This window comes from Oryx dammah, unplaced genomic scaffold, assembly GCF_014754425.2.
Source record: "Oryx dammah isolate SB20612 unplaced genomic scaffold, SCBI_Odam_1.1 HiC_scaffold_8, whole genome shotgun sequence".
In the NCBI taxonomy this organism is placed as follows: domain Eukaryota; kingdom Metazoa; phylum Chordata; class Mammalia; order Artiodactyla; family Bovidae; genus Oryx; species Oryx dammah.
Genome location: NW_024070192.1, coordinates 6,670,965 through 6,696,938, shown reverse-complemented (window position 1 = coordinate 6,696,938; position 25,974 = coordinate 6,670,965). Strand labels below are relative to the sequence as shown.

At 57.4% G+C, this 25,974-nt stretch overlaps 1 protein-coding gene across 4 annotated transcripts; it reads left to right on the top strand.

The window, feature by feature from the left end:
- The first annotated feature begins 5,069 nt into the window (after window positions 1–5,069).
- Window positions 5,070–25,269, top strand: HID1 (HID1 domain containing). 4 transcript variants are annotated; one of them, XM_040244507.1, is made up of 19 exons: window positions 5,070–5,244; window positions 10,744–10,893; window positions 11,617–11,787; window positions 12,381–12,497; window positions 12,961–13,067; window positions 13,525–13,641; window positions 15,755–15,977; window positions 16,177–16,233; window positions 17,344–17,484; window positions 17,637–17,727; window positions 17,944–18,095; window positions 18,195–18,273; window positions 19,573–19,737; window positions 21,984–22,211; window positions 22,448–22,554; window positions 23,028–23,108; window positions 23,693–23,784; window positions 23,924–24,082; window positions 24,301–25,269. In XM_040244507.1, the coding sequence occupies exons 1-19, from the start codon at window positions 5,179–5,181 to the stop codon at window positions 24,362–24,364; spliced, it is 2,367 nt and encodes a 788-aa protein (XP_040100441.1). In that variant the 5' UTR covers window positions 5,070–5,178; the 3' UTR covers window positions 24,365–25,269. The 4 variants fall into 4 exon arrangements, 2 of the variants coding, with proteins under 2 accessions (XP_040100441.1, XP_040100442.1); XM_040244508.1 differs by having other exon boundaries at window positions 5,076–5,244; window positions 12,384–12,497; XR_005721721.1 differs by having other exon boundaries at window positions 5,076–5,244; window positions 12,384–12,497; window positions 22,448–23,108.
- Window positions 25,270–25,974: the final 705 nt, after the last annotated feature.

The window sequence follows — 25,974 nt, the reverse complement described above, 5'->3', positions numbered from 1 at the left end:
GATTGAAGTGGATTACCAAAGTGGCTCCATCTTCTGTGATCACCTAGGAGTCCTCTTCACTTGGTACTCTGTGTGCTAGGCCTGTGCTGAATGCTGGTAATACAAAGAACAAGACAGAGCTGGCCCCTGCCCTCATGAAGCTTGCATTTCAGTAGGAGACATAAACCAAGCAAAAAGGCAAAAACATTGAAGACGGTGGTGAAAGTTTTAGGAAGCACACTGAGGGATGAAATAGCAACATCTGGGGATGAGAAATCACTCAGGAAGAGTTTCTTTTGGCAGTGGGGTTTGAGCTGTGCAGCCTGTGAGGATCCTGATCAGGGATCAAACCCATGCCACAGAGTCTTATCGCTGGACCACCAGCAAAGCCCCTGGGAAAGGAGACAGGACCCTGAAGCATGAGAAGGGCAGTGACATGAAGAGTGGGCAGAAGGATGTCTCAGTCAAAAGGAGCAACTTGTACACAGATCTCAGGATGAAAGAGCTTGGAGGCTTTGAGGAAATAAAGGCAGACCAGTGTGAGAGGAACCTCGGGGCTCCGGGGAGGCAGGGCAGACTCAGGACGGTGCAGGTCCTTGGAGGTCACAGTGGGGCTCAGAAAAAACTGACCCTAACCATGGGCCCCGAGGTGTTTTCAGTGGGGGAGCATCTTAAGCGGTATTGTACATTTCCTCGGGCTCTTGTGCAGAGAATAGATTAGAGGGGGCAGGAGAGGGGGCTGTGGTAGATGGGAGGTGATGGGCATCCTGGCAAAGGTGCCAGCAGCAGAGGTGTTGCTGTTTAGTCATTAAGTCTTGTCTGACTCTTTGCAACCCTGAGGACTGAAGCCTGCCAGGCTCCTCTGTCCATGGGATTCTCCAGACAAGAATACTGGAGTGGGCTGCCATGCTCTCATCCTGGGGATCTTCCCGACCCAGGGATTGAATTTGCGTTTCTTCCATGCCCTGCATTGGGAGGTGCCATCTTTACCACTAGCACCACCTGGGAAGCCCATAGAATAAGATAAAAGCTCCTTGATGGGGTATGAGCAGCCCCCTATGGCCTGGCCCTGGCCCACCTCTCAAGCTTTATCTCTTATCACTTTCTCCACTGTACGCCAGTTTCTTTCTGTTCTCTGGATGAGCAAGGCTCTGTCCACTTCGGGGCCTTGCTTCCACTCTCTCCCACTACCTGCATATTGGACACGTTCCCTTTGCCCTTTAAGATCTCTTTCCATCTGCTCCATCCACTCCATGCCTGGATGGCCAAAGCTCTTTGTGGCCTGCATCGAGTCTTGTGGAATCCATCAAGTCTTGTGGACTCCCTTTATCCCCCTTGCTTTCTGTTGGTCCACTGAGGGAAGCAGGATGTTGGGGGCAGGAGACGAGTGAAGGTGGGTGTCTGTCTCACAGCTCCATCCCTCCCGGATCCTGGGAGCCTCTGCTCTTCTTGGCCCTCTCCTGTGGCCGGGCTCTCTTTATGCTCTAGCAACCATTCCACCCCTCACCACCTTAATAGCTGAGGCTCTCTACTGTTTCTAGCCCCAGAGTGCCTTGCTGACCCTTGTTGGTTTCCCTTCTCCTTATAAATCACCCCTTGATTAAACTCATTTTGGCCAATCTGTCCAAGTGTCCATGGGTGACCAGTAATATCTCAGTGCCACCTGGAGTTCCTGGTTGCAAACCACAGAAATGGCTCTGAACAACGGACAAGACCAGAGGGCTCACAAATACTCTCTTGGGGGACTTCCCTGAGGGTCCAGTGGTTAAGACTCCGCTCGTCCAACACAGGGGGTGCAAATTCAGTCCGTGGTCGGGGAACTAAGATCCCATATGGTGCATGGTCAAGAAATAAAAGCAAAAAACAATTCCTCCCTTTGAATGGTCAATTAGTATCTGCTCTTGTTTTTTTTTTTTTTTTTTAATTAAATTGAGCTATAACTTACAGTAAAAGTCATCCCTTTTAGGTGCAGAGTCATGCAAGTTTTGACAAACATACACAATCACAGAACCACCCCCACAATCAAAACAAAAAATGTTTTCACAGCCAATCCCCTCATCCTGCTCCCAGCCCATGGCAATCACTGGCTTCTTTTCTGTTCCTGTATTTTGTCTTTGCAGAATGTCATATAAATGGTGTAGCACAGTACGTTGTCTTCTGTATCTGATCCAGCGCTTTTGAGATTCATCCACATTGTTGCTGCCTGTACCAGTAATTTGTTCCTTTTTATTACTGAGTATGGGCTTCCCAGGTGTCTCAGTGGTAAAGAATCCGCCTGCCAATCCAGGATTGGCAGCTTTGATCCCTGGGTCGGGGAAGACCCCCTGGAGAAGGAAATGACGACCCACTCCAGTATTTTTGCCTGGGAAATCCCATGGACAGAGGATCCTAGAAGGCTATAGTCCATGGGGTCGCACAGAGTCGCACACGACTGAGTGACGAAACAACAATTGCTGAGTACTAGTCCATTGTATCGATGAACCACAGGTGATGGACATTTGGCTTGTTTCCAGGTCTTGGTGATTATGAATGAAACTGTTACATGAGTTACTCCGTCTTTGGTGTGGATCTATGTCTTCATTTCTCCTGAGTAAATTCTAAAACTGGGATTATTGAGTTATACAGTGATTGTATATTTACCTTTATTTGTTTATTTTTTGGTCATACCAGGGATCGCAGCTGTGCCCCTGCATTTGAAACACGGAGTCTTAACCACTGGACCACCAGGGAAATCCCTAGAGTTAACTTTAGAAGAAAATACAAACGCTCCCCATCTTCACTAGTCTTTGGCATCATTAGGTTTTTGGTTTCGACCTATCCTAATATGAAAAAGTTGGCTTAAAGCTCAACATTCAGAAAACTAAGATCCTGGCGTCTGGTCCCATCACTTCATGGGAAATAGACGGGGAAACAGTGGAACCAGTGTCAGACTTTATTTTTTTGGGCTCCAAAATCACTGCAGATGGTGATTGCAGCCATGAAATTAAAAGACGCTTACTCCTTGGAAGGCAAGTTATTACCAACCTAGTTAGCATATTAAAAAGCAGAGACATTACTTTGCTGACTAAGGTCCATCTAGTCAAGGCTATGGTTTTTCCTGTGGTCATGTATGGATGTGAAAGTTGGACTGTGAAGAAAGCTGAGCACAGAAGAATTGATGCTTTTGAACTGTGGTGTTGGAGAAGACTCTTGAGAGTCCCTTGGACTGCAAGGAGATCCAACCAGTCCATTCTGAAGGAGATCAGTCCTGGGTGTTCATTGGAAGGACAGATGCTGGGGCTGAGACTCCAATACTTTGGCCACGTCATGTGAAGAGTTGACTCATTGGAAAAGACTCTGATGCTGGGAGGGATTGGGGGCAGGAGGAGAAGGGGACGACCGAGGATGAGATGGCTGGATGGCATCACCGACTTGATGGACATGAGTTTGAGTGAACTCCGGGAGATGGTGATGGACAGGGAGGCCTGGCGTGCTGCGATTCATGGGGTCGCAAAGAGTCGGACACGACTGAGCGACTGAACTGAACGGAACTGACCGGAACTGAGTAGGTCTGTAGCAGTAACTGTACTGTGGTTTCAGTTTGCATCTCCCTAATGAATAAGATTCAGATTTTTAAATGTCACACTGGCCTGGACTGGGAATGGGTGATTTGTAGAGTAGACTGGATTTTTTTTTTAATGCCAAATAAAGGTACTATTCATTTGTTATCTTGAAGTGATTATAAAAGACATGGAGCCTGTCCAAGATTTCATCCAGGGAAAACCCACCTCAGTAGCAAACACAGAGCTCTTCCCGTCCAGTCTGCTCATTCAGTGCCGTGGGGACACCCTTGTCCCCCTCCTTGCTACCCCACCCCTGTCCTACCCTGCCTTTGTGCCTAGACAGTGCACCCCACATTTTTTACCCTTGCAATTCCAATTTAAGCTAAACGTCACCTCCTTTTGAAGCAGCTAGGATTTCTAGAAGCTTCCAGACATAGCCTGCAAGGCGATATTGTTGAAAGAATGTGGCCTCTTTTGGGGCCAGAGTTGGATTTACTTTTTTGGCTTTGTTCCTTACCAGTTGTGTGACTTTGGGCAGCTTAACTGCTTTGAGCCTCAGTTTTCCCTAAAGTGGGTATAATACCTACTTCAGAGGTAGGTTTTTTGTTGTGTAAGAGTACTTTGGCCACCTCATGCCAAGAGTTGACTCATTGGAAAAGACCCTGATGGTGGGAGGGATTGGGGGCAGGAGGAGAAGGGGATGACAGAGGATGAGATGGCTGGATGGCATCACTGACTCGATGGACGTGAGTCTGAGTGAACTCCAGGAGTTGGTGATGGACAGGGAGGCCTGGCGTGCTGCAATTCAGTAGGTCTCAAATTGTCTGACGTGACTGAGCAACTGAACTGAACTGAACTGAAGAGGTTGTCACTATTTATTATTATTATTAATTTGCCTCTATCCTGGTCTCACTGGGCTGAACCATGGCTAATCTGTTCCTTGTTTGTCTCTCTAGCTAACTGCTCTTAAAGGGCAGACCCTGTGCCTTAAGCCTCCTCGGCCCCCCGGCCCTGACACCGTGTTGATAAATCCTAGTCCCTAGACATATCTGTTGAAATGGATGAATCTAAGAGGATTCTCAGGAAAGGCAAGTGGCCAGAAAGGAATGGTAGGACTCAGAAGGGACCCCTCGCTCTCACCAGGCCGCGGAGCCGGATGAGACAGGTCAGAAAAAGGGGAACCAAACAAGCGGATGCCCAGAATGCCTGGGGATGGACAAGAAAGATGCTGGAGAGGACCGGCTTTGAAACTGTTGGCCTACTGATGGCATGGGGACCGAGGGTAAGGATGGGGGCCAGGGGACGGAGGCTGGGAGGGTTGCGGGCCCCGGAGGGGGGCGCTGAGTGTAAATGGGAGAGACCGAGGAGGATAACGCTTCCACGCAGAAGGCACCCGATCCAGCTGAGAAGGGGCTGGGGGTGGGTCCGCGGGCCAGACCCGGGGCCGGCTTGGGGAACGCGGCGCGGGAGCAGCAGGTGCGGGGGGCGGGGCCCGGCGGGGCGGGGCCCAGGGGGCGGGGCCGACGCCGGCCTGCGGGCGGGGCGCGCGGCTCGGCTCCTGCGAGAGCCGCGGGGGCAGCGGGGCTGGAGCTGGATACCGAGCCGGAACCCGGGCGGGAGTCGGGGCCGGGGCCAGGCCGGAACGGGCTCCAACGAAATGGGGTCGGCCGACTCCAAGCTGAACTTCCGAAAGGCGGTGATCCAGCTCACCACCAAGACGCAGGTGCGCCCGGGGCCCCGGCCTTCCCACCCACCTGCCGGGCTGGGGGCTGGGCAGGGCTTTCGGGGTTGGGGGAACAGCTGCAAGAACTTGGCTAGCCGGGGGCTGGGGGGACCAGCTGGCCAGGAGGGTGACGCCGCAGCCAGGGCCGGAACGAGACCCCTGGGCCTGTACCCCAAGGCTCTATCCCTTAGTCCCCCACCCCCAGCCTTCTCTCCCGGGAACATCCCTATTTCCCGCAGCTGCTGCTGCCACCTTAGGCTGACGTGTGCCTCTCCCCAGGCCGGCGTCGCCGCTGTCCGCCCCGCTGTCGGCCCCCTCATCGCCCCTCCAGCCCCGCAATCTCCAGCCTCTCCCCACCCCCACCCACCCAAACATCTCCTTTTCTCCTCCCTGCCCCTCGGTGCCGGCGATCCGGGAGGCACAGACCCGGTTGACTCAGTGCAAACAAAGCCGGCGGTTGCCTTCCCGGATCGGGAAACAGCTGGTGCGCGGTTGGCCTCGCTCGGCCGGGTCGATGCCCACGGCCAGAGAAGGCCTAGGTGTTGATGGGAACACGCAGAGTGGCGGGCAGCGCTGCAGCCTGGCCAGGGGAGCTGTCCCCAGGCCCATGGAGTCCAGATTCCCAGCTGGGGACCACTGCTCCATGGGCTCCCCTTTCCAGGCCCTGTGGTGCAGGTGGCTGTGTTTGCCATACCCCTTTTCTCTGGGGCAGGGCTAAGAACCGTCCAGGCTGCCCCTGGACTAGATACTGTGGGGCCTGGGGGTACCCGTCCAGGCTTGCACAGGCCCCTGAGCCCACAAGTGGCACCAAGGCCAACTCCTTGACCCCAGCACAAGGGCTGGCCCCAGCAAGGCTATCTCCCTGCCCACCCCCTCTCTTCTCACTCCTTGAGCCAGGCCACTCTGGCCAAAGAGATGCCTATCTCCGCCTCTCCAGGTCCCCCACTTTCGAGGGAGTCAGGACCTGCTGCCAGCCAGGGATTTCCTTCTACCTGCACCCCCAGGGCTCTCTCATGCTCCCGGCAAGTAGAGTAGGTTCAAGGGAGCCATTTCCCCCACAGCCAGCTGGTCGCAGCTCCAGGGGCCAGAACTCTGGTTCCACACACTCTGGTTCCCACAGGAGAAAGGTCAGGAGCCCGGCACACGCCCAGGGGCTCTGTAGCGTTCAGCCCCAGCTGAGAGGCATTTGATAGAAACCAGGCCTTGCTAATCGCCCCTGCCCCCAAGGCTCCTGGCTGTTTCTGGCATTTGGCTTTCTTGGTATGGGGCTTCTAGATCTGAGGGTGGCAGGTGGGCCCACCTCTCTGTGGCGGACCACAGGGAGAGGAGGGGAGGGAGGCCTCTGTGTTTACCTGCCTGGGGAGGGAAACACCTTGTTGGAGGAAACCACCTTGTTGCTACGGGCTGTAGGCTCGGCAGCCAGGGTCTCTGCCAGGCCAGTAGGACCGGCTCAGCTGGGTCCCAAAGGATTCCTACAGGCTTGGGCCCCCTCCCCAAATTACACTGGGCCTCCATCTTTCCCTGGCTGTGGCCCTATGACAGGGTGGACTGAGCTGGGGACAGCTGGGGACAGTGAGCTGACTTGGGACAGGGCTGGAGCCAGAGACCAGCCTGAGTCTCTCTCGGGAGAGCCCGGGGGCCCTGCAGGTGGGAGGGGACCTGGGCTGCCTGGAGGGAGAGACCCTCAGAGCCTGAAGCCACAGACCCTGTGCAGTGACCTGGCTCAGACAGCTTGGGAGTCAGAGCCAAATCCCAGATGGTCCTCAGACCTTGCCACTCAGTGTCCCCAAGGAGATTCAGGCCAGTTGTCCCCAGAGTGTCCTCTTGTCCCAGGGCCTCTGTAATCACAGGGTTTTGCAGGCAAGCCAACCTAGCACCTTTTCCCCGTGGCCTGGGCCCAAGCTGGTTGGCTTTCCCAGCCTTCCTGCGCTGTATCCTGTTTTCTTCCTGCCTCGGGCTGGGCCCGACCCCGGTCCTGAAGCCGGCAGCTTTGGCTGTGTTTCAAGCCTTTCCCGGTGTGGGTGGAGCCCTCGAGGGGCGTATTCCTGGATCTGGGACCCTCTCCTAGATCCTGTCCTTTTGGAGATTCTCTGTCGTAGGCCAGAGGATACCTAGTGGGTCCATGTTCACACATGTGCACACGTATGAGTGTGTGAACGCCGTGGTGACACACTCCTTCAGTACAGGTCACCCTTGGCAGGCTAGACCACTGCTGGTCCTTCCCTTCTCCCCCCAAGAGAGGTCCAGCAGCTGCAGCTGGTCCTCCAGGCTGGTGGGCATCTGGCCTGAGCAGGTCCCAGCAAAGCTACTCTAAGAATATCTGGTTTCCCTCCAGGGGAGCTCAGTCCCTATGCCCTTGGTGGCACAGGCCTGCTCACCTCCACCAGAAATACTCTTTTTAAAGAAACTAGCTTGGATTTTAGAAGCTTCTTTGTGTTGGGTGGGGCTGGAATAACTGAGGCAGGATCTAAGCTAAGTTCCCTCGCCACTCAAAAGTTTCAGCCAACCTGGCCAGTACCTATGGCATCAAGCTAGCCTCCCTTGCTCTGGTAACAGCCACCAAACTGAAGGATCGGAGCTGGGACCTGGAGAAGAGGTCCAAGTTGGGGATGGGGGAGGTGAAATCATTAGTCCTGAAGTTCAAGGCCAGCTCCCAGAACTGGGACTTCCCTCTGCTTCAGAGCTGGGCTGTCCTGGGGCCTCTCAAGTTCCCCCCTAAGACTCTCTCCTCATTTTTAAGTCAGTCCCCAGATGACACTTGCCTGATGAACTAGGTCAGAGGTCAAGTGCACTCGATGAGTTTCTGCCCCTTTAAGCTTAAAGGGTAGTGGCTACATGGGAGGAGGGGAAAATGGCTTCCCAGAGGAGCTCTCAGATGGGAGGTGGGCGGGGGTCATGAATGTTTTCCGGGAGGCTCCTTCCCCACTTCCACCTGGCCACCCACACAGGGGGCATGCTTCCCTGGACCCCAGGACAGTCGGAGGGCATGAGGACCAGCCAGAGCAGCCCCAGGGCGCAGCTTTGGTCTTTGTTCCTCTCCCCGAGCTAACTTGCTCTACCAGTTCTGGGACCCAGGCTGTCCTGGTGCCAGGCCAGTCCTGAAGGCCGTGGCCACAGCCTGCCCTGTGCCTCGGAGGGCGGCCTTGTTGGGGAGTGGGCTGGGGTAAACTGGACCCTGGGGAGGCTTGTACCCAACCTTGTGCTCAGCTCTGCCCAGTGAAGGAGCTGAAGGGAATCTCTGGGACTGATACAGCCTTTAGCTGGACAAACACTGGCTGAGCATTTGCCGTATGCCTCAAGTGCACGGTCCCGGGAGAAGGGCTGGTGGAGGAATGGAGCCTCCAGGCAAGAGTGGAATCAGGCCCGTGATGAGTGACTGTGGTGGGTGGGGAGCAGGTTTCCAAGGTAGGATCGAGCCCACTGGTAGAAACTCTGGGAGACTTCTTGGAAGAAGTGGCTTTAGAGAACAGAGTTTTTATTTTAAAGTATTTTTTTATTTGGCTTCATCACATAGCCAAACTAACCGTACAGGTTAGTTCCCTGACCAGGGATCAAACCTGCCCCCACCTGCATTGGAAGTGAGGAGTTTTAACCACTGGATCTCCAAGGAAGTCCCAACAGAATTTTTTTTTTTAAGTAAGATTCACATTATTTCCTGATAATAAGAGTGATGTGTATTACATGCTGATTTGTGGTAGAGCAGCCCTTTATCGGCTCTTTCAGAGAAGGCAAAAGTCTAATTTGATTGGAGCAGCCTGGGAAGGTCTCTTGCAGAAAGTGCTATTCAAAAGGGTAAGAGGACCTTGGTTGACCCTCAAACAGATGAACAGTCAAAAGAAAAAAATAGCAATACGTGCATGTACAGAAAAAATATAAAGAAACAAAAAAGCCAGCCCACAAGATAATTGCTATTGCCACTTTGTCATTTTCTTCTAGGCTTTTATTCCTCTATAATTTTATAAAAAATCATGATCATCCTATAGTTACTTTATATCTTCTCTTTTTCACATAACATTGTACCACGAGAATTTTCCATACATTCGTATTCTTTGAAGACATGATTCTGATGGCTGCATAATATTGCATTGTATGACTATGTCTTAATTATTTTTTTGGCTGAGTGGTATGCAGGATCTTAGTTCCCTGACCAAAGATTGACCCCGTCCCCCCTGTAGTGGAAGTACAGAGTCCTAACCGCTAGACTGCCCGGTAATTTCCTGAGAAGGACATGGTAACACACTCCAATATTCTTGCTTGGAGAATTCCGTGGACAGAGGAGCCTGGTGGGCTGCAGTCTATAGGGTTGCAAAGAGTCAGACACGACTGAAGTATCTTAGTAGCAGCAGCAGCAGCAACTTTTTAAGCATTCCCCAATTGTCGGCTGTTTAGGTTGATTCCAACTTTTAACTTTTCACATCAGCTCTTCAGTAAACATTCTCATACCTTCATGTCTCAGATCATTTCCTTAGGAAAGACTTCTAGGGTTCATGATTCAAATTGGGTGATCATATGGCTGACTATATGACTTAAAAGGCATAAGTGTACTGAAGGCACGTTGCCTCAGTACGTCTGGTTGGACTTTGGACAGTGTTGGGTGGGGTGGGCATGCAGGCGAAGAGGGGATGGTCTGTGCAAGGGCAACCAGAAAATACGGCAGGGTTGTGTTGCTGGGATTGTGAATACAAGTATCCTGTGCACGCATCCGTGTGCACGTGTGTGTTTGTTGCATGTCTGTGTGCGTGTCTGTGTGCCCAGATGTGTGCTTGTAGGTGTTTAGGTGTGATCTTGGCTGACTGTCCGACCAAGGTCTGGACTCAGCAGGCAGCGGGGAGCCCTAAGTGTCTTTGTTGAGGGAGCAATGCCTTTGGTGCTGTTGCTTTGGAAGCTGGTTGGGGGCAGTGTGGAGGCGGGATTGAGGGGTTAGGTTTGGAAGGGGGGCCCTAGCAAGAGTGGCCTGAGCTGCAGCGCCGGTGGTGGGTACTGAGAAGAGCGGATGTCCTCAGAGAGCCGTGGTTTACTCCTTTAGATTTGGCGCTAGTTGGGTGCACCGGGTGAGGGTGGAGGCTGAGGTCTAGGGGGCAGCCTGAGTGACTGGCAGCGGACATATGTCCCCTTGGCTTCTTTCCAGGGGAAGGGGCACAGCCTGGCTCTGGTCCCTGGGCACATGACTTAGGGGTGTGGCCTAAGTGGGGAGGATCTACCAAAGGGGATGGTGAGTTACTGGGGGGTCATAAGTCTCTCAGGGACCGGGTTAGGCTCTGCCTACTGAACTCAGTGCCAGCCGGTCCCTGACCATCTGTGTCAAGTGTCCCCAGCCTGCCTGTGCCAACCAGGGCTCGTGGCCACTGAAGGATGTCTCCATGGGGGAAGACTCCTGGGCACCAGCAGGAGTGGAGGAGGGGGCTTCCCTTTCTGGGGCTCCCTTGGTTACAGAGTTGGGCACACTGTGGGCCTGCTGGCAAGAGACCATGCAACTCTGGACACTTGGTCCCCCCGCAGCCCGTGGAAGCCACCGATGACGCCTTCTGGGACCAGTTCTGGGCAGACACGGCCACCTCCGTGCAGGATGTCTTTGCGCTGGTGCCAGCAGCGGAGATCCGGGCGGTGCGAGAGGAGTCACCCTCCAACCTGGCCACTCTGTGCTACAAGGTGAGGGGGCCCAGCCCCTCGCTGTCACCCCAGCCCGAGCCATTTCCCACAATCCCAGCGAGGCTGGAGCTGGCCCAGCCCTGTGGTCCAACAGGGCCGGCACCCAGGGCATCCCCACCCAGTCGAGGTGACCCCAAGGCTTCACCCACTTCTCCCCCGGGCTGGGCTCTGGGGGGACACTTGCCGCAAGTCCCCTCGTCTAGCTCACCTTGTGTGTTTGGTGGGCTTCCCTGGTGGCTCAGTGATAAAGACTCCGCCAGCCAAAGCAGGAGACAATGCAATTAGATCTTCTGAGTCAGGAAGATCCACTGGAGAAGGAAATGGCAACCCACTCCAGTATTCTTGCCTGGGAAGTCCCAGGGACAGAGGAGCCTGGCGGGCTACAGTCCACGGGGTCGCAAAGAGTCAGACACGACTGAGCGGCCGAGCATGAGAGCAAGTGTGGTTGGTACTGCCAGTGTTGCCATTTTACAGATGAGGAAACTGAGGCTGGTCACTTCGCAAGGTCTTGGCCAGTGAGTGGTGGGCTGGGTCTCACTCCCAGATGCTCTGGCTGCCCCCGGCCCAGTCCTGTCCCCCCGGGGTTGGCTGACCCTGTCTGGAGAGGTGGCCCTGCAGGTTGGCCACACACTCCCTCCCCCTCTGAAGCCCGGGGTGCCCAGCCTGACCCCAGGTGCCAGGGCCTCATCCCCCCACCCCCCGCCTCTCTGCCCACCCCTGCAGGCAGTCGAGAAGCTGGTGCAGGGAGCTGAGAGTGGCTGCCACTCGGAGAAGGAGAGGCAGACCGTGCTGAACTGCAGCCGCCTGCTCACCCGCGTGCTGCCCTACATCTTCGAGGACCCTGACTGGAGGGGCTTTTTCTGGTCCACAGTGCCTGGGGCCGGGCGAGGAGGGGTCTGTGGGCCTGGCCGGGACTTTGGGGGGCAGGGGGAGGTGGGGCTGCAGGGAAGGGGAAGAAAGCTGTAGGGCCGGCCACCTTCCTCCAAACCTCTTCTGGGGTTTGGGAGGGGCTGGAGGAGGCGGTCAACTCCTCCTCGAGTCCTGGGTTTCTTCCCCATGGGGGTCCCTGCCCCTGCAGCTGGGCAGAAATGGGGGCATGGCAGCTGGGCCCTCCCCCCACTTACCCCACTCCCTCCCTGGGGTTCTGTCTAGGCAACTGGGCGTGCACGGTGTTGGGTGGGCGGACCCAGTGATTCTCAGCAGGGCTGAGGCTCTTGAGTTTAGGGGGCTCACCTGGCCCCTCCCAGTCAGTGGGGAGGCCTCCTGACTGCTCCCAGCCCTGTTCCCCACTGTCCCCCTTCTCCGTTGGGAGGTTTTGGGGTGATTAGGGGTCCACTTCCTGTTCCTCCCCCCCACCCCGCCCCTGTTTTCTCTCTCCCACCGCCGTGGGTGCCTGGGCTGACCCTGTCCTCCACCCCTCCCCAAGTGCTGGGGCCGCCTCTCCTGGGCAGCCACGACTGAGGGGCCTCTGGGGGCCGTGTCCCAAGCAGGGAGAGGATGACGATGAGAACGCCCGGCCCCTGGCTGAGTCCCTGCTCCTGGCCATCGCTGACCTGCTCTTCTGCCCAGACTTCACGGTGCAGAGCCACCGGAGGAACACTGTGGTGAGAGCCCCTGGCCCAGGAGGGCCCTGAAGTTCCTGGCACGCATGGTCCCAGGAGGGGGTGGTGGCTGGCACGGCTGGAGGGGAGCCAGCTGGTGTGGGCCCTGCCCTCTGTATCCGGGAGGCAGGGCACAAGCGCCCATTGTCTTGGCCTGGGCCGCAGTGGGGGGTGGGGCTGGCGCACTGGAGGCCTGGCCCCTCACTTCCGGAGGGCAGTGGACTGACCTTGAGGGTTGTCCACCCCGCACACCCACACACCATCAGGGGCCCCCAGCTCCACTCTGCTCACTCCCTGTCTCTCTTCCTGTCTCCCACTGGACTGAGCAAGCACCAGACTGAAGGAACATGAGCTTTCCTAGCACCCGGGGTGCTTTGAGGGTCTGTCTTTAGGAGAGATGAGGGTCTTTGCCCCCACTCCCACCAAGGAGAGTAGGGGGCTGATCTCTCCCTAACCCTGTCCCCAGGACTCGGCAGAGGACATTCACTCCCTGGACAGCTGTGAATACATCTGGGAGGCTGGCGTGGGCTTTGCTCACTCTCCCCAGCCCAACTACATCCATGACATGAATCGGTGAGCTTGTTCAGGCTGGACCCCAGGCCTGGCCCCTGCACAGCTCAGAGAGGGAGCCATGTGTGGGGGTCTTCCAAGGAGACCCTTGGCTTCTCTGGTGGCTAAGGGGTAAAGAATGTGCCTGCAATGCAGGACACCTGGATTTGATCCCTGAGTCTGGAAGATCCCCTGGAGAAGCGAATGGCAACCCACTCCAGTATTCTTGCCTGGAGAATCCCATGGACAGAAGAATCTGGAGGGTAGAGTCCATGGGATTGCAAAGAGTCAGACAAGATTTAGAGACTAAACAATAACAGAGGAGACCCTGCTCGCTCGTGACCCAGCTTCAGCCTCACAGGGATAAAACGGAGTCACTTCTTTTCATGGACCTGAATGAGAGCTGGGTGGGGTGGGCATGCAGTCCCTCAGGGGAACTGGGAACCTCAGGGTAGGCTCTCTCCTGTCCTCTCTGCCCAAGGATGGAGCTGCTGAAACTGCTGCTGACTTGCTTCTCTGAGGCCATGTACCTGCCCCCAGCTCCGGACAGCAGCAGCACCAACCCGTGGGTGCACTTTTTTTGTTCCACAGAAAACAGGTGAGGGGGCCCTGGCCTGCCTTTCGATTTTCCCACCTCCCGCTTGTAAGCAGCCCAGCACCGAGGCCATTTGCTGGCAAATGTGTCTTATTTGAGGAGGCACGCTGCCCCCTGGTGGTGATGACCTATAACAACAGCCGCACCGTAACACCGGCGCGGTCCCTGTTGGGGGCCCTGGTTGAAGGGTGCCTGGGTCCTCCATCTAGAGCCCCGTCCAGTAGAAGGATAATGCAAACCACACATGCAGTTTAGACATTTCTATTAGCAGCATCTAAAAAGTTAAAAAGAAACAGGTGAAGTTAATTTTAATTATGTATTTATTTTAACCCAATACATCTGAAACATCAGTATTTGAGGTGTAATCACTAAACAAAGTTATTGAAATGTCTTGCATTCACTTTTCATCTGGTGTGTAGTTTACATTTACGGCACATCTCACTTTGGACCAGCCACATGTTAAGCTGTCCGTAGCAACATGTAGCTTGTATTAGACAGTTTATTTAATTTTGGCCATGCTGTGTGGCCTTGCAGGATCTTAGCTCCCCGACCAGGGGTTGAACCCAGGCCCACGGCAATGGCTGAGTCCTACCCAGGGAATTTCCTGGGCAGTGCTGTTTAAATGGTGGGTGGGTGGGGGTGTCCTGAATACTCTAAAGAATGGGGAAGCCTGGCCCACGTGGGGGCACTTAAGGGCTCTGGGGAGCGTATGAGTTCATGGAGGTGTCAAATGCCAGGACTGCATACTTACAGCGGGTTTGTATGCTCCAGCTCTGCAGCTCCTGTTGTGCCCGGGGCTGTACTGGCAGCACGGGGTTAGTGCCGCTAAGTGTCGTGGTTCACCCTCTTCCAGACTCTGACTCCCACATAACACACCCCATCTTCAGGTCTTGCAGCCCTTCCGCCCAACCTCACTCCTGGCACAACCCCCAGAAGTAGAGAGAGTCCAGGTGACTCCCCCACCAGGCACAGTTGAAAGCTGTCCGGGGTTTTCTTCCTCCCCAGCCTTATCAGGCAAACGGCCACCTTTGCCACTTGATGAACCTCCCAGGGTCTCAGTTTCCTCATCTGTAAGATGAGGAGCTTGACCTCTGACACCTCACAAATCTCTGAATGGAGGCCTTCTGTGGCCTGGGAGCTGGGGAATGGGGCACGTGCTTTGCTTCCTGCCTTCCCTGTGGGCCTCCAATGCTTCTCTGAGGCCCCGAGGGAGGGTACTTGCCCTGCAGAAACCTCAGAGGCATGTTCTTTATACATTTATCCAAGCCTGTAGATTATACAGCGTCAAGAGTGAACTCTGGAGATTTATCTAGTGGTCCAGAGGTTAGGACTTTACACTTCTAGTGCCGGGGGGTGCATGTTCGAGCCCTGGTGGAAATAAGATTCCACAGCCGAAAAAAAGAAGAAAGAAATGAACCCTGATGTAAACTGTGGACTTTGGTTGACAGTCGTGTGTTGATGTCGGGCCATCAGTTGTAACAAATATGCTACCCTGGTGGGGATGTGGATGGTGGTGGAGACCGTGTGTGTCGGAGTAGGGAATCTATGGGAAATCTCTGCCTTCCCCTCAGTTTTACTATGAACCTAAAACTGCTCTAGAAGAATAAAGTAGTTTTTAGGGACTTCCCAGGAAGTCCAGTGGTTAAGACTCTGCACTTCCAGTGCACGGGGGTGAAGGTTTATCCTCAGCTGGGGAACCAAGATCCCAGCTGTAGTGTGTGGAGCAGTCACAAAAATATATATTAAAAAAAAAAATTGAAAAACACCCATAATAGGCTTCAACCTCTGGAGGTGAAAATCTAAGGGGTGTGGACATGATATTCAACAAAGAGCCCCTCAGGACTGGCCATCCCTGTCTTGGTAATGAACTCCTTCTGGCCCCCAACCATCCCGGCCGGGGTCCCAGATACAGGCAAGGAGGGGGGACTGCTCTCCCAGGAATGATGGGGATGAGCTCCTGGGGCTGCTCGCTGGCCCCCAGACCACAGCCTGGCACTGAGACAGTGCGGGATGAGGGGTCGTCCTGGCCGACCTGCCCCCCGCGCCCCCCACCCCGCCGCAGCCGTGAGTGGGCGGTGGGCGGAGTCCCTGAGGCCCCGCCCCCTCTCCCGCGCAGACACGCCCTGCCCCTGTTCACCTCGCTCCTGAACACCGTGTGTGCCTATGACCCTGTGGGCTACGGGATCCCCTATAACCACCTGCTCTTCTCCGACTACCGGGAACCCCTGGTGGAGGAAGCGGCCCAGGTGCTCATCGTCACCTTGGACCACGACAGCGCCACCAGCGCCAGCCCCACCGTGGACGGCACCACCACGGGCACCGCCATGGACGATGCCGACGTGAGCACGGGAGAGGGTGGGCCGCCGGCCCTGCCAGGCTGTGCACGGGTGGCACCCCCTCCAGCAGCCCTGGCAAGGGATACCCGGCGGGCACCTCGTGGGGGTGTCTGGAGTCAGAGGGGGCACTGCCACCTGGCCTGGGGTAGGGCGGGGGTGGGGGATGAGGGCACCCGCTGAGCCCCGGCTCCACCCTCCGCAGCCTCCAGGGCCCGAGAACCTGTTTGTGAACTACCTGTCCCGCATCCATCGAGAGGAGGTGAGTTGAACGATGCTCTTGCTCTGGCAGGTTTTTTTTTTTTTTTAAGTAATTTTTTGCTGCGCCGGGCCTCCCTTGCTCTGCTCGGGCTTTCGCTACTTGCCTGAGCAGTGGCTGCTGTTTGTGGCGGTGCACCGGCTTCTCACTGCCCTGGCTTTTCTTGCTGTGTGTGGAGCACGGCCTCTAGGCTCGCCGGCTGCAGTAGCTGCCGCACGCGGACCCAGTGGCGGTGGTGCCCCGGCTTAGCTGCTCCGTGGCTTTGGGGATCTTCCCAGACCAGGGGTAGAACCCATATTCCCTGCTTTGGCAGGGATTCCCATCCACTGTGCCACCAGGGAAGTCCTCCTATGGGTTCTTGATGCCCACTCCCCACAAAGCTTGTGACCTTGCAGGGGGCGAGAGGATGCAGATACGATTGGGAGTAGGGAAGAGTCCTGACCCCTACCTGAAGGAACCACAGTCCCGGTGGACTTGGGGTTGGACCGCAAGGGTCTTGAGCCTCAGAAAAGGGCTGATGGCCTCAACTAGGGGAGGGAAGCCAGGAAGACCTTTGGGAGGAGGTGGCTCTGATGGTGGGTTTGGTAGGGGAATTACAGTGGATGGAAAGGTCAGTTAGACCTGGGTTCATGTGTCTTGTGACCTTGGGGGAGGGTGTTGTGCCCCTGGGACTCTAAGCTCTGCAGCTGTGACGCAGGGACAGGAACCGCATCCTTGCCTTGTAGTGAGGATTGGCTGAGAGCACTGTCCAGGTAGCAGGTGCTCAGTGATGGACAGCTCTTCCAGAATAGACTGTTCCTCACATGTGACAGGGTGCTGGGAAGGGGCGGGAGGATTGCACCTGTCCACAGGAGTAGAGGTGGGCAGGAGTCCAGTGTGTAGATGGGGAGCCTGTCATCTGGTGGAGGAGTAAGCTCTCTAGACCTGCCCTGGACCCAGCTTCTGAGGGGCTACCCCCAGGACAGCTCTTGATGACGCTGGAACCTGGGCCCCTCTGGCTCTGACGGTGGGAATCAGGCTCTGGGCAGGGTGGGAGTGGGCGTAGAGCAGGCATTTGTGGGGGGCCTGGCCAGGGAGCCGGACTGGACAGGTCCCTGCCCTTACCCCACCCAGGACTTCCAGTTCATCCTCAAGGGCATAGCCCGGCTGCTCTCCAACCCCCTGCTCCAGACCTACCTGCCCAACTCGACCAAGAAGATCCAGTTCCATCAGGAGTTGCTGGTCCTCTTCTGGAAGCTCTGTGACTTCAACAAGGTGGGCCGGCCCCTGTGGCGGTGCGGGGGCACGGGCTGGCCAGCAGCGGTCCGCCCCTGGGATGCGGAGGGCATCTAGGGAGACTCCTGGGAGGGGCGGGGCAGAGCAGCCCCTCTCCTGACCCCGCCCACCCGTCTCCGCTCGCCCCCCAGAAATTCCTCTTCTTTGTGCTGAAGAGCAGTGACGTCCTAGACATCCTGGTTCCCATCCTCTACTTCCTCAACGACGCTCGAGCGGATCAGTGTAAGGCTGGGGTGGGCTCGGGATCCCTGTGGGGTGCTCCTCGCCGAGGGGCAGCTGCGGCCAGCCTCTCCTGCCCCCTAGCAGCTCGGGCCCTGTGCCCTGACCTCCGGGGAAGGGCTTCTCCCCCCACCTCCACCCCAAGATGGGTCCCTGCCCTGGACTCCCTTCCTCGCTGTCCCACCCAGCGAGATGACCCTCCCACGCCCCGCGCCGCAGCTCGGGTGGGCCTGATGCACATCGGTGTCTTCATCCTGCTGCTTCTGAGCGGGGAGCGGAACTTCGGGGTACGGCTGAACAAGCCCTACTCCGTGCGCGTGCCCATGGACATCCCGGTCTTCACCGGTACCCACGCCGACCTGCTCATCGTGGTAAGTCAGCGGGGGACCTGGAAGTCTGGGGGTGGCGTGCCCTCGGCCGAGACTGGAGGCAGCGGGGGCCCCGTGGCTGACCCCCTGCTCCCCGCGTAGGTTTTCCACAAGATCATCACCAGCGGGCACCAGCGGCTGCAGCCCCTGTTCGACTGTCTGCTCACCATCGTGGTCAACGGTAGGGGGCGGACCAGGGCGCGCCTTTCCCACGATCACCACCAGGGGGCGCCCGGCCACAGGCTGACCTGCCACGGGCTCCCTGGTTCAAACCTGCTGGGTCCAATAGATATATTAACATAAGGGCAGCTAAGTGCCTACAGGGCTTCCCAGGTGGTGCAGAGGTAAAGAGCCCACCTGCCAATGCAGGAAACTCAGGAGACGCGGGTTCGAGCCCAGGGCTGGGAAGATCCCCTGCAGAAGGGAATGGCAAGCCACTCCAGTACTCTTGCCTGGAGAATCCCAGGGACAGAGGAGCCTAGCGGGCTACAGTCTCTGGGGTCGCAAGGAGCTGGACACAACTGAGCATAGAACACAACAGACGAAGTACCTGCTGGTCAGTTTTCTTCCTTCCTTCCTTCTCTCTCGCTTTCATTTTTCCCCCTTTTTTCTTTCTTAATTTTTTGACTGCACTGCATAGCCTGTGGCATCCTGTTTCCTCAACCAGGGCTCAAAACTGGGCCTTGCATCACTGGCTCCATCCCACAGATCTTACCTGAGAATGCATTTGTGAACAAGACAGCCACCGACCCTGCCCCATCCCGGTGAGGGAGAAAGTTACGGGGCAAGACCAGTCTATGACAGATCTGTCTGTGAAGTCAAGCCGTGGGCAGCCTTGCGTCTCTGACTTCCCCTTCACAGGCTGTGCAGAAGATCCGTATATAGTTATATGTGGAATATCAGCTTGATATTCTACTTAATTAAAAAAACTTTTTTTTTTGTTTTGTTTCGGCTGTACTGCATGGCTTGCAAGATCTCAGTTCCCCAACCAGGGGTGGGACCCAGGCCCCCTGCAGTGGGAGCTTAGAGTCCAAACCATTGGACCACCAGGGAATTCCCAGCTTGATATTCTAGAAAGATGTAAAGATCCTGAGTTTGTATCCCTGCCCGTCACTTTATAACTGGGCAATCCTGGGCAAGTTTATGAACCTCTCTGAACTTCAATTTTCTCATCTGCAAAATGGGAATGGTCTCCTGTTTCTGCCTCCCTCTCAGGTTCGAGGAGGAGTGGGGAAGATGGAGTGGCTTTGTAAACACGGCTGTCCACAGGGGCGGAGCCCAGGTGGAGCCCTGGGGCTCTGCAGGAGGCATGGCCAGTGTGGCCTTGCCCTTTGGGGCTCGGTCCTCCTGATTTTGAGGGGGACTTCCCAGACAGGGGGCAGGGAGGATGTGGGAGCGGGAGCACCGTGTCCCTCCCAGGCCCTGGGTGTGCAGGCCTGGTTGGTGGGGCCCCAGAAGTAAGCCAGCCCCTCCCCTGCAGTGTCGCCCTACCTCAAGAGCCTGTCCATGGTGGCCGCCAACAAGCTGTTGCACCTGCTGGAGGCCTTCTCCACCACCTGGTTCCTCTTCTCTGCCGCTCAGAACCACCACCTGGTCTTCTTCCTCCTGGAAGTCTTCAACAACATCATCCAGTACCAGTTTGATGGTGAGGTGCCAGCCCAAGCCCCTGGCCTAGCTTCAGGGACAGGGGGAACCGGGGTGGGCAGTGGGCGAGGACTCCTTCCCATCTGAGGAGGACACAGCCCTCCGCTCCCCAGTTTGTTTGTCCTGCATGCATTTATTGAGTGCCTGCTGTATACCAAGCCCTGGGCCCAGTGAGGGGATTCAGTGGGAAACCAAGCAGAGTGCCTCCTGCTCCATGGAGCTCGCAGCTGGGGAGGGAGGCATGGAGGGGGACTCTAAACAGATGGTCACCCAGACAAACAGGTCATCTTCAGTCTGACGGGAGGGAAGTTCAGGGTGTCACGGGCCTGCTGGGTGTCAGAGATGCTGGGCTGCCTGGTGTCAGTTAGGGCCTTGCCACTTAGCTCTTAGGGGAGGAGGAGGAGGGGGCAACAGAGGATGAGATGGTTGGATGGCACCATGACTCAATGAACATGAGTTTGAGCAAACTCCAGGAGATGATGAAGGACAGGGAAGCCTGGCATGCTGCAATCCATGGGGTCACAAAGAGTCAGACACAACTTAGCAACTGAAAACAACAATGGATACACTTTTGATGATATCTGGGAATCAGACATTTTGTTAAGTGCTAGACTGTTGGAGATCAATAGGATACATTCTCATCCTCCAAAAGCTCTGTGTGTTTAGAGGAGGCAGATGTGTACACACGTAACTAAAATGCAACCCTTTTTGCTATAATGTGGTGGTTTAGTCGCCAAGTCACATCCGACTCTGTGACCCCATGGACTATAGCCTGCCAGGCTTCTCTGTCCATGGGATTCACCAGGCAAGAATACTGGAGTGGGTTACCATTTCCTTCTCCATTTTTAAAAATAATAAAATTATGTGTATTTGGGGTTAACATATGCACACTACTAAATATAAAATAGATAAGCAGCAAGGACCTATTGTATAGCTTAGGATGGTTGTTGTTTAGTTGCTAACTCGTGTCCCTGATTCTGGGAAAGACTGAGGGCAGGAAGAGAAGGGGACGACAGAGGATGAGATGGTTGGATGGCATCACCGACTCAATGGACATGAGTTTGAGCAAGCTCTGGGTGAAGGACAGGGAAGCCTGGTATGCTGCAGTCCATGGGGTCGCAAAGAGTTGGACACGACTGAGCGACTGAACAGCAAGGAACACTTAGCTCTGTGACTGTGTACACACCAGCTCCCTGAGCCTGTTTCTTCATCTGTAAGGTGATCGTAATAATAGTACTGAGAGTCCCTATCTCAGAGGGTGTTGCGAAGACTAATGAAATAATTCAAGAAAGCACTGAGCACTTGCCTGTGACTTAAATATTAGCAGTTGTTATCATTTCCAGAATAAGTAATATTTGCACTAATCGACCGGGGATGAAGGGCTTCCCAGGTGGCTCAGATGGTAAAGAATCCACCTGCCAGTGCAGGAGACCTGGGTTTGCTTCCTGGGTCAGGAAGATCCCCTGCAGAAGGGCATGGCAACCCACTCCAGTATTCTTGCCTGGAGAATCCCAGGGACAGAGGAGCCTAGTGGGGTCCATGGGGTCACAAGAGAGTCGAACACGACTGAGTGACTGACGCTAACTCATCAGGGATGAGTGGGGTGGGAACAGGAGAAAAACACGGAGGGGCACAGTCTACACACAGACGCTGGGGCGAGACGTGGCCGTGGAAGCGGGATGGGGCAGCGGGGACGGGGGGCGGGGGGCCGGGGCGGGGCGGGGGGGCCGGGCTGGGGGCCGGGGCGGGGACGGGGCTGGGGCAGCACGCGCGGCGGGATGGCAGGGCACCGAAGGCCCGGAAAGCCCTCCTGTCTCCCTCAGAGCCGAGGGCGTTCAGTGTGGGCACACGCCGTATGGTCCTTCCTCTCAGTGACCTGGCTTGGGGGACTGTCAAAATATTGAACAGCTGGCTTAGTGGGACCCTGACATGCTGGGCCCACCCAGCTTTGCCTGGTGTTGCCCCTTCGTGCTGGGTGGTGAGAGGGTCCCCCAGGTACCAGGGAGGGGCAGGGGTGAGCTCAGCCCAGAAGCTCTTTTGCTGACAGGTGGCATCCTGGAGTCGCCTCAGCCCGTCCCCCCGCCCCCACCCTGCCCACACTCCCCGTCTTCTGTGCCCTTTGCTGTCGCCTCCCCCGGGGGTGGACACCCCTCTGGTCCTCCAAGCTCTCCCCACCCCAGGAAGCCGCTCTGGTGGAGGGGATGGCAAGGGGGCCTCGCTGAGACACCCCCCACTCCCCTCCCACAGGCAACTCCAACCTGGTCTATGCCATCATCCGGAAGCGCGGTGCCTTCCACCAGCTGGCCAACCTGCCCACCGACCCGCCGGCCATCCACAAGGCACTGCAGCGGCGCCGCCGGCCGCCCGAACCCTTGTCCCGCGCGGGCTCGCAGGAGGGCGCCTCCATGGAGGGGTCCCGCCCCGCCGCGCCCGCTGAGCCAGGCACCCTCAAGACCAGCCTGGTGGCCACTCCAGGTCCGGGGGCTGTGGAAAGTGACAGCAAGGGTCGGGTGGAGGTATCGGTGGGGGGGGGGCCCGGGAGGGCTAGCTGGGTGGGGGGACTGAGCCTCCGTGCTGGACAGGGTGGGGAGTCAGACACAGCATCTCTAAAGTGGAGGGAAGCTGGGGACTTGTGGGGCAGGGCTGCGCAGAGGTGTTCGAGGAGGGGCGCTGGGGGAGGAGTCCTCACTGCCCCCCTCCCCAACCCCCAGGCATTGACAAGCTGACGGAGAAATCCCAGGTGTCGGAGGACGGCACCCTGCGATCTCTGGAGTCTGAGCCCCAGCAGAGCTCGGCAGAGGACAGCCCAGCCACGGAGGTGGGCCCCCTGGGGTCCTCTGCCGCAGGGGGCTGGGCACCTGGTGCTCAGGGCATCCGGGTTGGCATTGCTGACTCTCTTCCGCGGGGGTGGGGGCTGTCTTTCACAGACCCCTCCCTCGTTTATTGGTCATGGGCTCAAGCCCTTGGCCTTCAGCCTCCTCATCCATCAGCCTTATCAAGGCTGGGCTGGCCTTTACCCCATCTGCCCAGTCAGCCCCTGGTCCTAAACCTGTCACCTGGCTGGGCTGGGTCGGGCAGGGCCCGGGGCCCAGGGCAAAGGGTGCTGGGCTGGGCCATCCCCTCCTTTGGGAGAGGGCCCCCTCCCCCCAGCATGGGCCAGGGCAGAGACCTCCTTGCCCTCCGGGTCCCAGGCTGTGGGAGGGACTGTTCGAGGACCTGATGGCCTGCCCTCCACCCCCCATCCATACCCTCTCCCGCCATCCCTCACTTTCGTTCCTTCTCGGGGACCAGGAGCCCAGCCAGCCTTGGCGGGAGCAGCGGCGACTGTCCAGTGCATCGGCCGGTGGGCAGTGGAGCCCGACGTCGGAGTGGGTGAGGGTGGGGCAGGTGGCGTAAGGTGTGTGTTGTGGGGGTAGTTGGGGGCTCCTGGCTCAGGAAAGGCTTGGATGGCAATGGGTCCAATTCCAGGGACTGGCCTGGGCTCAGGTTTGGGGTCAGTCCTGTCTCGTGACCTTGGCCTCTCTGGCTTGGTTGCTTCCTCTGTCTACACTGTCCAGAGTTGGTTCCCCAGCAGGGTTAAGGTGTGGCTGTCCACAGCCCTTTCTCAATAAATCACCCTTTCCAGTTTCCTTCCTTGCATCACTTGCTCACTCCCTAGCTTGTTTCCTGACCTCACCACTAATTGTGTTTGCACGGGGATACTAAATGTCCCAGCCTCATCACTCTATCATGAGGATCAAAGGCACGGTACACGGTACACGCTCCATGAGAGGCCGCAGCCCCTGCACGAATAGCAGTCACTATTCATGGGCCCTGCCCGGTTGCCAGGCCCTTGCTGTGATGAGCCAGGATGCTTTCTGCCTTGGGGGGCTCCTGGTTCCAGGCCAGGGGTCAGGTCTGTGCCAGAGCCTCTGGGGCACTGCTTTGCCAGCTGGGACCCCTGGTCCCTCCCTCAGGTCCTCTCCTGGAAGTCGAAGCTGCCGCTGCAGACCATCATGAGGCTGCTGCAGGTGCTGGTTCCCCAGGTGGAGAAGATCTGCATTGACAAGTAAGGCTGGGGGCGTGGCCGGGCAGGTGGGCTCCGGGGGCCAGCCCGGGCCGGGGCTGGGGCTGCGAGCACGGGTGAGCCCCCTGCTCCCCTCGACCTTCGGAGTGGGCACACTGGAGACCCCCCGTCTCGCTGGCAGGGGCCTGACGGATGAGTCGGAGATCCTGCGGTTCCTACAGCACGGGACCCTGGTGGGGCTGCTGCCCGTGCCCCACCCCATCCTCATCCGCAAGTACCAGGCCAACTCGGGCACGGCCATGTGGTTCCGCACCTACATGTGGGGCGTCATCTACCTGAGGTGGGCCCCTCGGGGCTTCTGGGGGTCTGCTGTCCCCCCCTGAGGGTCGGCCTTAGCTAGCGGGGTTGATGTCAAGACCGTCCACCGGGGTGGTCTTGTCTGATGGGGGCAGGCATCCACTGCCTGGGGCGGTGGGGACACCAGGGTGGGAGGCAGACAGCCCCAGTCTTTTTATTGAGGCCGCCTGGCCCCCGGGTGACTGTCGACCCGCTCTGCAGGAACGTGGACCCACCTGTCTGGTACGACACAGACGTGAAGCTGTTTGAGATCCAGCGGGTGTGAAGATGGAAGCCTGCAAGGGGCAGGGGCCAGGGGAGGGCAGGGACCCGGGGTCCCCAGTGCTGACCCCCGATCCCCCGTTCTGAGCTTTAAATGACTCCAATCAGGGCTGCGAGCTTGAGTGGCCGAGTCCTGGGCGGCAGGTCCCAGAGGCCCCCTGTGGCTGGGTTGGTGGGGACCCACCCCGCCCCCCGCCTGCAGGCTGGACTTGCCGGAACCTTCTCTCTCTGGGGCTGCAGCCCCCGCCCCACGCCCAGAGCTCCCACCTCTTTCTGGCTGCCCTTCAGGACCCGTTTCTAAGCTGGCCCTCAGTGCCCGCCTGGCTCCTGGGCTGCCCGGTCCTGGAGGGCACCAGGCTGCTGTGCCCTAATGCTGCCCACAAGGAAGTCTTGGGCCGTCGTTCCTGGAGGCGCCTGCAAGGGTGGGGGGAGCCTTTCCAGGCCTCCTATGCTGAAACCACCTGGTCCAGCTCCCGCCCACTGCCAGGAGCCCGGGAAGAAGGGAGGCCAGGATGCTCACGGAGGGGACTGGGGACAGACGGACGCCAGCAGCTAGACTGGAGGACCTCACGCGTGTTAGGGTCTGGAGTGGGGGGTTGAGGGTCTCCTGTTGTATTTTTCTGGGTCAAGGGATGTAGCCTGCCTGGCTCGTACACAGAAACGGGGGTGAGGGGGTGGGGGAGGGGAAGCCGCTGTTCAGCCCTCCCTCCCCTTTCCCACCACCTGGATGTTCAGGGGGGAGGGGTACTGGGAGGCCACCTGTCCCTCCTCCTGGTTCTGACCTCTTGGTCTCCCTCACCCCGTCTGTGTCAGTACAATCTTTGCTCTGTACAATCGGCCTCTTTACATAATAAACCCCCCCTCTCCAGGCCCTGCGTCCTTGTGCTTGGAGGGGAGACAGGGGGTTCAGTCCATGGCTCTTGTTTTCAGGGATGCTGGGGCTCTGCCTGCCAGAGTCAGGCCCAGAGGGCCCTTGGCACACGACCAGCATCCATCATTTTCTTGGGTGAGGAAGTGGAGGGTTGGGCTTCCCTTGCTGTGGTGCCCTCAGAGAAAGAGTTCACACAGGAGAGGCGAAGGGTCTGCCTCCCAACCTCCTGTATGGCCCCTAGGGGCTCTGCTGGCCACCCTGGGGGTCCCTGGGACTCTAGCCGTGTGCTCACCAGCACCCAGCTTTGTGGGGTACAAGCCGGCCAGCAGGGGCGGAGCTGCCCTCCCCAGGCCCCACCCCAGGCCTCACCCTGGGCACAGCTCACTGTTTGCACTGGGCTCAGGGAGATGGATGGGCTAGGAGTGCCCTCCCTTCCCGCCCGAAGACGCAGAGGACCCAGCAGCTGGGGAAAGTCCCCCAGGGCTGTGTCCTGGGGAATACAGGGGTAGGTGAGGGGTGGGAGGATGTGGAAGCCCCAGCCTCTCTCTTCCCCTCTCCTGCTGTGGATCAGACAAGGGGAGGACCAGACAAAGGGTTTAGACCCCTCCTGGCCCAGAAGTAGGACTGTTCTAGCCCCACAGCCCCGCCCAGGGGGACTCCCTTCCCACTGTATGTGGAGCGGCAGCTCTGTCCCCAGGAACAAATGCCACGAAGCCCGAATGGAATCGATCAAACAAACAGGG